Genomic DNA, 11,313 nt, shown 5'->3' with positions numbered 1-11,313 from the left:
TGAAGGTGTGTGTGTGTGTGTGTGTGTGTGTGTGTGTGTGTGTGTGTGTGTGTGTGTGTGTGTGTGTGTGTGTGTGTGTGTGTGTGTCCATAAATTATTTTCACAGTTGCCTTGTGCTGTTGTTGATTGCTTGTTTACTCAAGCAAAAACTCTGTTCACAATGTTAACACATCTTATAAATGAAACTCTGACAGGATCTTTCACCCACATATTAAACATATCAAATTGTCATAAGACGAATATTTTTCAACATATCAGTTCCATGTGAAGGAATGGGAGACAGCAAATCAGTATAGAAAACCATTTTTATTTCCCATAAGGCTGTCTTTTTATTTACTTATATCTTCTGGGGGATAACTGTATGTTTCTCCATTGTGACTAATACTTTCTCACTGTCATTTTGAATAAATCATCTCTCTCTGGTGTGTGAGAGAGAGAGAGAGATCTACACGACAAACACGCAGTCGCCCATGACCACATTCCACAGCAGAAATAGACACTAATTGTCCGATTATGGTCTGAGTTTTTCTGCTGCTGTTCCATGTCCCTACTGTATCTTAGTGGAAAGCTCAGGGGCTGTTGTTAGTGCTGCTTTCATTTGTGAGGCAGTTCTATACAGTGTTTTCCTCATGTTTACAGAAACTACAAGCATGTTCTGGCTTTACCAAGGACATTGCTGAATGACGAAAGTGACCAATACTTATATTTATGACTCTGTTGTGGCTTTTTTCAAAGCAAGCATATACGGCAAACGTCCTACTGTATTGGGACAACAGGCTCTGAATAAGTATGAACTGTACTATTCAGTGGCCGATCAATATTCCACCATGGGGCTCAAGCTCCTAATAGAGTCTTAAAAATATTTTTCAGCTTTTTGAATCTGTCATCTTATATGTGATGTATTTATATATGTATATACACACAAATTATCTTACATACAAAGAAAAGAAGTGCTCATGAATTTACATCGGGCATGCCCACGAATAAAAGTCAAAATGTCCATCACGAAGGATGAAGGTGAGGCCATGTGGACCCTAATGCCTCTCAAAGATTCTTCATTAACTCATTATAGGCTGTTAGTGGTCTCTGTCACTGAAAATCCAGTGTTTTTTAACCAAACCTCCTCAGTGTTGTCACAGCAAGGCCATCCTGCTGGGGTAGCAAGTCAAATACAAATGCCTGCCACAAAAATAAAAGGGTAGAACGGTAATTTCCCTCATTTTGCCCTCAGTTCTGTGGATCCCATGTTCAGGTCTCCTAAACCGGTTTACCTTCATGCAGGGCGAATGTCTTCATATAATGTATTAACAACTTCTAAATAACCCCTGCTAAGCCTTTTCAGTTTTTGAGGGGAAGACAGAGCAAGGGAAACAGAGAGAGAGTAGGTCGGAAACTGGCCACAGCTGTGTGGAAGAGGAGAGTCACCAACATGGGGCTCATTGATCAAACAGGGGATTAGTCTGGTTTCAAATCCTTGGCACCACACGAGCAAATCTGTTTTATCTGGGTTGATATCCTTTCTGTGGTCCCAGGTAATCCAGTCAGTAGCCGTGGATGTAATAGTTTTAGTCCGTTCGGTGGGTAGAGCAAGGGTAGATGAAGGTAAGAGCCTGGCACGCAGCCCTGCAATGGGAGCTCTCTGTTAGGTCCTGGGATGAATCTGCAACACAGACGAGAAAGAGGAGAGAAAACTCACATACACTTAGATAGAACAAAGGAATACACATGTGCGAGGATTAGACCGAGAGGAATTGCTCCTTTTGTGTGTTTCAAAAACTAGGGGGAGTCGTTTGAACTGAGGCTTTGTACAGCCCCGTCTCACCTTATCGTTTCTGCTTCTACTAAAAACAGACCCCTTATACGAGTAGAAACAACACAGAAAATACGAGTAAAAACAACACCGGAAACGGACGTGTGTTTGGCATGTATAGGTATATCGGAATATATCAGGAAAGCTCTTTGTACAACAATTTTGCTAAATGGAATCAGGGCTCCTGCTGTGGAGTCTGAGCCGTCTCTCTGTGACTCTGGTTCAGGGACGCTTATACAGCCTCTGTTGCAGACCTGGACACATTGAAATGGTACATTGTGCAACCTTGAGACTGCTATTGAATGTCCTGCTTTTCAGCATCCTGCTCAACCTGAAGCTCAATAAAAACTGTGCGTGATGTTTAGTTGAGTTCCTTGCCCTCTTATGACTGTCTATTCAGCAAAAGCATGTACACGTTGTACAGAATATTTCTTTGCCTCACTTTCATCACATTTCCAGTTATTGTACTGGTTTAAGATTGTATAAATGTGAAGTTCTCTGCACACAGTGGGGGCAATTAGAAATCCCGTAATCCTGTTTAACTAAGAAATACAGCCATGACATTTCCAGCAGGCTTGGCAGGTGGTAGCCAGGTGTGTGGATTTGATTGTGAAGGGTGCTGCCTGGGACTCTGAGCTTGAGCTGTAGCACATAGAGAATCTCAGAGCTCCAATTTGTTGGACATGCTGGCAAATTAATTTATTGACTATTCTTTGTGGGTAAAATGATGTGCACCTGTATTCACCTACTGTATTGTGTGTTATTTTGAGATTATGCTTCAGAGAACAATCGGAGAAGCAGGAGACTCTCATGCATTTGAATTTCATTTAATTTAGCATAAACATTGAGTATGTCTGAAAACATAATGTAATGCAGTTATATTGTTGGGATAGAGTAATCTGACAGAATTTTGTTATACACTACAAAAATCTTAATTTAAGGAAGTCAATTCGGTCATAAACCCGTTTCTTTGCCAAAGTGGTGCGCTTGTTTGTTTTTTTTAAGATTATTTTTTTGGGGCTATTTTCCCTTTATTTCAGAGTGACCGTGGATAGACGGGAAAGGTGGGAGCGAGATGGGGGATGACACGCAGCAAAGGGACGCATGTCTGATTCGAACCCAGGCCGCTGTAAAGGCCTCAGTCTACATGGGGCGCTCTTACTGGGTGAGCTAGAGGTCGCCCCGTTTCGCCATTTCTTCATGAAAATTTACTTGCATTAAGAATTTTCTAAAATCCAGTGTTATTTGCAGCTCTTACTTCTCCGACAAGTACAAACCATACAACGATATAGGTTGTTTATTCATACTCTTTAATACAGTGGTTCTAAAACTTTTTTCAAGTATGTACCCCTTTGAATTTTTTCAGCCAAGTACCCCATGAAGAGAGGTACAACGCTGCCCCTGTTTAGGCTAAACAAAAACCTTGTAACTGAAAAACACTTAAATACTAGCCTACATTTCAAATGTTTAGAATCCATCACTAACCTAATTAGTTATTATAGTATAATTATTTAAGGATTTATTGATCTCAACAAATCTCACGTATCCCCTGCAGTACTCCAAAGTACCCCAAGGGGTACTAGCACCCACATTTAAGAAACACTGCTCCAATACGACTAACGGGAGCGTTTCATTAATAAATGCCTCTAGCGGTGTCAGGAAATTTGATGTGTTTGTAAAGGAGTTCTAATTGTCCATTGCCATGAATCATTTCTAAACATTTCCTGTTTCTAAAATAACACATTTACGGTTTTTACAAAGGAATGTGCAGAGTTCTTTGTAGGCCTATCTTGGTTGAGAATACGGATGCTAGAAATGTCCTAAAACGGAAGCTGCGCCATCGGTAGATTCTTTTTTTTTTTTTTTTTTTAAGACCAAATGACAGGAAAGTGTTAAGGAAACACTTTGCAGTACTGACGTGTTCTCCCTTGCTGACTACATCATGCCATTCAGGTAGATGCACTGCAGCTGTTCCTCTGTGTGCTCGTAATAGCTTCACAGTCTCAGATGGAAATTTATGTTGACCGCCAGGTCTTGTCACAGAGTCTTTCTCTGTACAGATTGGGTCCTGAAACACAGTAATCCTCTGGGCTCATCTGTCCAGCATTTGCGTCTTTATCATCTATTGTATGATGACAATGTTGGAGCAGAGAATGAACAAAAGCAGTAACAGGTTACACATTACGGCTCACTCTATCTTAGACACGATCCACTAGAGGTTTGTTAGTGGGAGAAGAGGGGTTGAATGCAAATCCTGTCATTTCAACCCACGTGTGTGTGTGTGTGTGTGTCTGTGTGTGTGTGTGAGAGACTAAAAGTGTCCTCCGTTCTTTTTTTTGGTCCTCTGTCTCTTCAAATTCAGTGCAGCAGGTAGCAGCGGATTGCTCAAGGATTTCCTGCCTAAACCATCTTTGCTGGCAACTAAGTCATCTGCATTCTAATTTGCTGGCCGTTTTAAATTGCAATTTACTTAGACTTCAGTTAGTAAAAGGACCAAGGACAATTGCCTTAGGAAAACAATTTCGTGCAAACACAGCCTACCCTTTCTTGTCTAGTGCTGAGCAAATCAATCATGCCAGCTATGAAACTGTTTCAAACAGCACTAAAGAGCACCCTCTAAAAACAGAAGACTCCAGACAACAAAATACATCAAGATCCATTTAATGTGACATTGAAAATGGAAAAAAGAAAATTGGTAGAAAGTAATCAATAGCACTCCTCCTCCGCCTAAACCTGTATAAAATATCATAAGGATGACAATCTGGCCATTCTTGGCAGCTCAGACTGCATCTGTCATAACTTCATACTTAAAAAGTAATATAAATAGACAAACCAAAGTATGTTATTATTTATCTCAAACGACAAACTGTTTACCATTTGTGTTTGTCATCATGATGACATTGAGTGAAGGAGGAGGAGAGGTGTTGTCAAGCACAGGGATGGAACAGATGTTAAGTTGTACTGTACGTCGCATGGCCACTTGGAGTTCATTTAGATCATTCTTGGTGCGGTCTCCCGATTTTGACAAATTAGGTGTTGATGCACCTGCTGGCAGGTCACTTTTGCTCTGAAACTGTCTCACATATAGCCTACATCCTGTCAAAGTGTTGTTTTGCTTGAAAAAGTGCCCTCCGCTCCTTTTAATCAGGGACACCTGGGTCTTTGAACAGCAAATAAATCATGTACGACTTGTTATATGAGACACACACCGCAAAGTGTGAAAGCTGTGTATCCACTTGAGTTCAGTGCTTAGCACTCACTAAGCTGAACGATTACGTATTCCATCGTAGAAATGCTGGGGCCTTACACAAAACAACTACTGTACTTGAGTTATGTTGCAGTGTGAAATAAAAAAAAAAAATCCATTAAAATTTATTGAATGCCTTTGTATTTGGGATGTACGGCATTCTAGCACACTAACTAAGGTTATCAAATGAACTGAATTCTTCTCAATATCATCAAAAGCAGAGGAGACTGAATGGGAGAAAATATGTTTTCATTACAGCCCGCTCATTCTACCTGTGTAGAATTAAGGTGTAGAATTGTTTGGATGGAGCAGAAATAGATTTATCTATTTAGCGCGTGGAGCGGGTAATTTAGATCTATGATGGGTGTGTGTTTTTGGAAGGTGCTCCCCCAGTATCGCTTTCATTGTGACTGCCACAAACAAAAGGGCCTGCCTTGTCTGCTGCTATAGAACAGGCAATGAAGGGCTCCCTCTCTGAAAGACATAAAGAAAGAAAAGAAGAAACATGCATGTCAGGAACTGGCCTTGTTTGGCTTCTTACTTTTCATGCCAATTTTTATGATGGCGATGAAATCTGTTTTTGGTTGTGTGTGTGTGTGTGTGTGTGTGTGTGTGTGTGTGTGTGTGTGTGTGTGTGTGTGTGTGTGTGTGTGTGTGTGTGTGTGTGACTGCCTCACTGTGCTTCAAAGAGACTTTTCAGAACAAATTGAAAACCTGCAGCTGAAATAAAATGGCTGAAAATTAAAAAAAAAACGCACACAATAAAAAGTGTTGTGTGCTTGCTGGCTTGTGACGGAACAAATACAAATGAGGCAATTTGGCCTGAGAGGCAGGTGAATGAGGAATGTGGATTAAAAAAGCGAGCAGAGTGCAGGATAAAAGGCCTTTCATGTGGCCTTCGGGCTATGCTGTGTGCTGAAAGCTGCTTCAACAAGACCCTCAGAGGGGGACAGGATACCAAGTGGCCTCTGATAAGAAGCCACACGACGAAAAGGGAAGAGGCTTGCCCGGGGGTCTCACGTACACACACAAACACAGACATATCAAACACATCAAACACGTGCGTTCATACACAACTACGAGCACACACAGAGAGGAGCAAGTAGCATGTCACAGATTAGTGACTAATGGGATTGGCCGGTGTAAGGCACTGTAATCAAGCCCACACAGTGGCTGATAGTAAAAACAGGACATGGAACAAAGGAGGCAATGAAAGGATTTGCGACTGATCCTGCCATTACACTATGCACAGACAGCAGGGTTTTGCTAAGAGGTGGATCTGCTCTGTGTGCGTTTCTACAGTACTCAATGAGTGTGCTGCTACAGCACATGCATATTCACCCATCTATGCACTGACTTCCGTAAATGTGCCACCGTTTTATATGAAAGAGCAGCAACTTACTTTTTATTTATGCGTGCACTGCCTGGGCTGGTTGAAAAATATTTACAGTGGGTGGCGGTGCATTCAGTATTTGTGTCACGCCTGCCTAATCATGCACAGCATGTAAACACACACTTGATTATTTGCGTTAATGAGAAGTCACTGAACATGAGCTGGTCCCACTCCTGCCGCCTGACACTCAAGTACATTACAGTGATGTGAGAGAGACGGGAAATCAAAAACAAAGAACAGCTTGAGAAAAGACTAACCTTTACAGAAGCAAGAATGCAGCTCAATTTCTGTTGACCCATCCTCTGCATTTTGCTTCCGGAAGCTAAAAAGGGGAGTATGGCTGGGTGTTCTGCAAAGAGAGGGTCAAGAAAAAAGGACATGTGTGTATTGGGTAGAAAAGCAGCTTCCGGCCTGACCTTTTGGCCCTCGTCACTTAAGGTTTTTATAATATTAGACCAAAGCCATTTTATTCATATGTATGTATTAATGCTCCTCCTCCATTTGTGTGCAGAAATGTACAGTATTAATTAACGTATCTTGAGAGAATAAAGAAAATAATCAATTGTATAAAGACAATCATGACTTCAAGTTTACTTATTTCAAATGCGCAAAGGACTGAATTGAGAATTGGAGATGCATTCTTTAGAGTGAACCCAGTACTACACCTTACCTTGACAAGATGGCAAGACCCTATTCGATCAACATCTTTCTGAACATTTTGGGCCTTTGGTGGCTGCGAAGGGGTCCAGTGAAAGCTTTATGTCTATCTGTTGACGTATACATTTACGGAACAACCTTGGGAAGCCCTGTGTGGTCTAACCTTCACGGGCTGTTCCCTCTTTCCTTACCATCACATTAGTCTCTGCTTCTATTCAAAGCCATCGTCGCCGAGCACTAAGAGAAGTTTGCTGATCGCTTGCAGGTTGGGGGAAGCAAGTTATTAAATGAATACAAATCGGGTGATCAACCTGTCACGGAGTGCTGGACTGCTGGCTTCGAGGACTTAACTCCCTTCATTATTTTTGCATACCGCATTGAGAGTCAGTTTACGGAGCCGAAAGGCAGTGGAGAAGCAGCGCGGCAGTTAACTTTGTCTCTGAGAGTGTGGCCTGAGGCAGAGCCCACCTGTTTGTTTACGGTCTGCTTTATGTTTGTTCTTTACTACTATGGGCCCTTGGATAGGTTTCCTACATCGAACAGAGTCCACTTTGTTATACAGATGTGCTGTGCTTTCGGAGTATTCTCTATACAGTGTGACACATCCTTTTTACCCACAGGTTTGACACTGGGAATGCTTCATTGTTTAATGACAGAAAATTAATTACAAATGATGTAGATAGTTAGCAGAAAATCTTTGTCAAAGCATTTAATCAAAGTATTCAAACACAGGGTCTTGTTATTTCTACTAATTTTCTACTTTTTAAGTCCACGAAGGGAGGTTGACTAGTAAAGTGAAATCTGTCTGGCATTTGGGCTTATACATGTATAAGAGTCTTCTATGCTAATTTCAAGGCTGCTGCTGCTCTGCGCTTGTGTACTGATATCGCGAGACAATTTTTACCTTGACAAGAAATCTCTTCCTCATCCCACCTCTAGATACTAGAGTAGCCTACTTCCTTGTTTATTGCTGCAATTAATAAAATGCAGAGGAGGAGAAAAGAGCATCTGTCTTCACAAAAATCATCTGTTAAGTGTTTGATGGTAATTTAGTCGTGCTTTAGAACGTAATCAATGTGAAACAATAGTAAAATCAGCTTTATTTCTCTCTGTCTATTCTACAATGACAAATTCAAGTACAAAACATTTTGGTCTCAACTACTGCCAGAAAACGCTTAGTTATGTTGTAACCTTGGTTCTCTTGAGTGAAGAGACTATCTCTCCACTATATGTCTCGTCACACCCCTAGCATCTATGGGTTAAATGTGCATATAGTAGACTGTGCTGCACATACAGAATAGAGGGGTGAACTATGAAGCGAGAACCTAAAGCCAGAGGTTTTGACGTTACAAAGGTGGCTCTCTTTTAATCTGGTCGCCATGGCAATTTATGCTGCAAACCTTTCCTGGTACGGACCAGTTTGTTTAGTGTTTTCTTCGGGAAAAGGAAAACCATTCCTTTCTCGCGTGGACGGCTCACAACCATCCCAAATGACAAGTCGTTTGATTTACTCGTCGGCAGTAGGAGTTGGGGCTGGGGACGTATACAGTACAATAGTTTTTCGAGCCCTGTGAGATAGTTTAGCCGGTTGAAGGCTCGCTACCGTGACGCTGACATTTGCCTGTAGAAATGCGAAACTGACACAAGGAGAAGCAATAACTTTGTTCTACAGCAGCCACACTGACCAGGCTGCCTGCAGATGTGTCTGCAGATATTTTTTGTTAATCTGCCTTGTGAGCGCAGACATCGACAATGTCAGTAATCGGCCCATTTAACTGGCCAACCCATTAATCGGAATATCACTACTTTATAGTCTTAAGTCAATCTATGAGCTATACAGATACCCAGCTGGCAAACTTGCCATAACATTACATTATAAATGCCACCGAACAAAGCCATGCAATTACAATAGCACAAACTGTATGCATTGGTTTGTTGTTTTTTGCATGCATGCATTCAATTAGTGATGCACAAAATCTGAGCAAGAATACAGTTTTATTTTATTTGCAAGGCTGTTGTGGCTCTCACTGAACTACTGAATATGTTTGTAGTGCTCCTTGGTTATTTGCCCACATGGCTCTAAAATAAGCCATTATAACATTGCAGGTAGCATACATAAATATCTATATTGACAATCAGTATGACGTTTTACTTGCATATGACATAATGTGTATAATTCCTTCAAACCAAACCATAATGTCATAATGATTATGTTTTTATGCTTAGTCCTTATTTTCTAAAGTCTGTTTAACACTACTCGTATATTGCAACTAATAGAAACAGATTAGAAATTTGATTATCTGTTATTTTTCACAGTTAATAATCAATCAATAAAATTTATTTGGCCAAAAACTAAAGTGATTCTACATTGTACATTGACAGCGTCAGACCTACAGTAAATGCAGTTCTTGAGATTAACGTTTAAATCTTTCTATCAAGTTTAAAGTGTAAGAGCTGTAGAATGAGCAGTTGTTATGTTAGAAATAAACGGTAGGTATTGAGTGTGTCAAAAAATCAATACATTCACTTACGAATTTACACAATCAGTTATTTTCTGCCTGCGTTCCTCTCTTGATTTATTTGCAGCAACAGTGTTGCTTTTTGCTGTAATAATGTTTTCATATTCCTGGTGGAAGTAGGCGGCACCAAACACCCCCTTTATGGGAACGCGCATAGAGCCTGAGGAAGAAAGCCTGGGTTTACAAAGACAGGTAATAACCACCTTCATTGTACCCGTTTTCTCAGACTGGGGTTTTAGGCTTTGTCAAGCCAGCTACTGTAAGTCAAAGAAAGCCTGGCTCTGTCAAACTTGCTTCGTAGTGCACACCCCTCAGGCATATGCATGTATTGTACATATACTTGTGCATCTGTGCATTTTGTGTGTAGGTCTGTGCATGCAGCTAGATGCATTTGTGCTTAAGTGTGTGTGAGGTCTCACTCTTGTGGTCTTGATTTTGTTCCCAGAGGAGCACATCCATCCAGAGTTGTCAGGCAGAGTCTTACACTCTTCTCCCTCCAGACATGGTTCCATCTCACACCACCATTTCCCAATTACAATGGACGCTGGGGAAGGTGAACACATACATAACAAAGCAGGTTAGTTTATCACACAGACACGTGTACACACACATTCATCTATGCATGCACACACAGATGCCAATACAAATACTGATAATACTATAACAAGTAAAAGAAAAAAGAAGTGGGAGAACAAAACTAGCGGATCAGTAGATACAAGTTAGGAGGCATACTTAAAAAGAACCTTAACTGTGCATTAAAAGTAAAATAAACCGTAATGTTAACTTACAATTCAAAACGTAAAGAATAAGCAGAGTTTAAAATGAAGGCAGAATCATCACAAAAAGTTGAACAAATACAGAAACCACCCACGCAAACACATTTTGTGTACATATTCCACACAGGCACACTTGTATTATGTGCACACATAGCACCCACACACTATATTATGAGCATCTCCAGAGGAACACCTAGCCGAGTCTCTAAATGGATGTTTTTCCTCCTCTTTGGCCTCGGAGCAATTGTATCGTTGCTACATGGGTACTTTTGCTGTCGACAATAATGTCTTATACCAACAGAAATTAATCATTATTTTGTTTTGATATAGCTACATTGCATGTAGGGGAGCAATCTAATTTTTAATCAAAACTAATTGCCTCTCATTAACATCGACGGAATTCTTCCTCCAGCTATCTGACAAAAACAAATATGTTCTCATCAAGATCTCCCTCCCTTCTTTTCTCTTTCTCTACACATGTCTCTGGGTGTACAGTACAGTATAGTATGTGTGTGTGTGTTTCTAAAAATAAAAAAATAAAAAAACGTGTATATATATATATATATATACACAGTATATTAAAAAATGTTTTTTTTATATATATGATAGCCAAAAACACCTTTAATGATCGTGCTTGATCTCTTAGGAAATCTTCTGCACATTGTCCATATGTTCAGTTAATCACATGAGGAAATGTGCTTCCTGGCTTTTCCTGATCCATTTAGTTGTGATGTATTTGAAACAAACAACTGTATTACTTGTTGTTTTAACAGTATTTTTATCACGCAAGCAACAAAGCACTGTTGCAAAAATGCATTTGATATAATTTTCTTGCGTTTTATTCCTTTTGTTAAATCCAGATGTCTTGCAGTCGATCCCTCTTTGAATTAAATCCTAGCACACAAATCTAA

At 40.3% G+C, this 11,313-nt stretch overlaps 1 protein-coding gene across 4 annotated transcripts in view; it reads right to left on the bottom strand.

Annotated features, from left to right (window-relative positions):
* Positions 1–360: 360 nt before the first annotated feature.
* Positions 361–11,313, bottom strand: part of tafa1b (TAFA chemokine like family member 1b) — a 136,744-nt gene continuing 125,791 nt past the window's right edge. For 3 of the 4 annotated variants that reach the window (XM_028576465.1, XM_028576464.1, XM_028576466.1), the window contains exons 4-6: positions 10,046–10,170; positions 6,708–6,799; positions 361–1,660 (exon numbers count right to left, since the gene is read on the bottom strand). In XM_028576465.1, the coding sequence (XP_028432266.1) occupies positions 6,773–6,799; positions 10,046–10,170 (152 nt within the window). In that variant the 3' untranslated portion in view covers positions 361–1,660; positions 6,708–6,772. Of the gene's footprint in view, positions 1,661–5,453; positions 5,532–6,707; positions 6,800–10,045; positions 10,171–11,313 lie in introns of those variants that run through there. The other variant, XM_028576467.1, reaches the window with a different exon arrangement.

Source organism: Perca flavescens, chromosome 4 (assembly GCF_004354835.1).
Source record: "Perca flavescens isolate YP-PL-M2 chromosome 4, PFLA_1.0, whole genome shotgun sequence".
NCBI lineage: Eukaryota > Metazoa > Chordata > Actinopteri > Perciformes > Percidae > Perca > Perca flavescens.
This window is presented reverse-complemented; position numbering and strand designations above follow the sequence as displayed.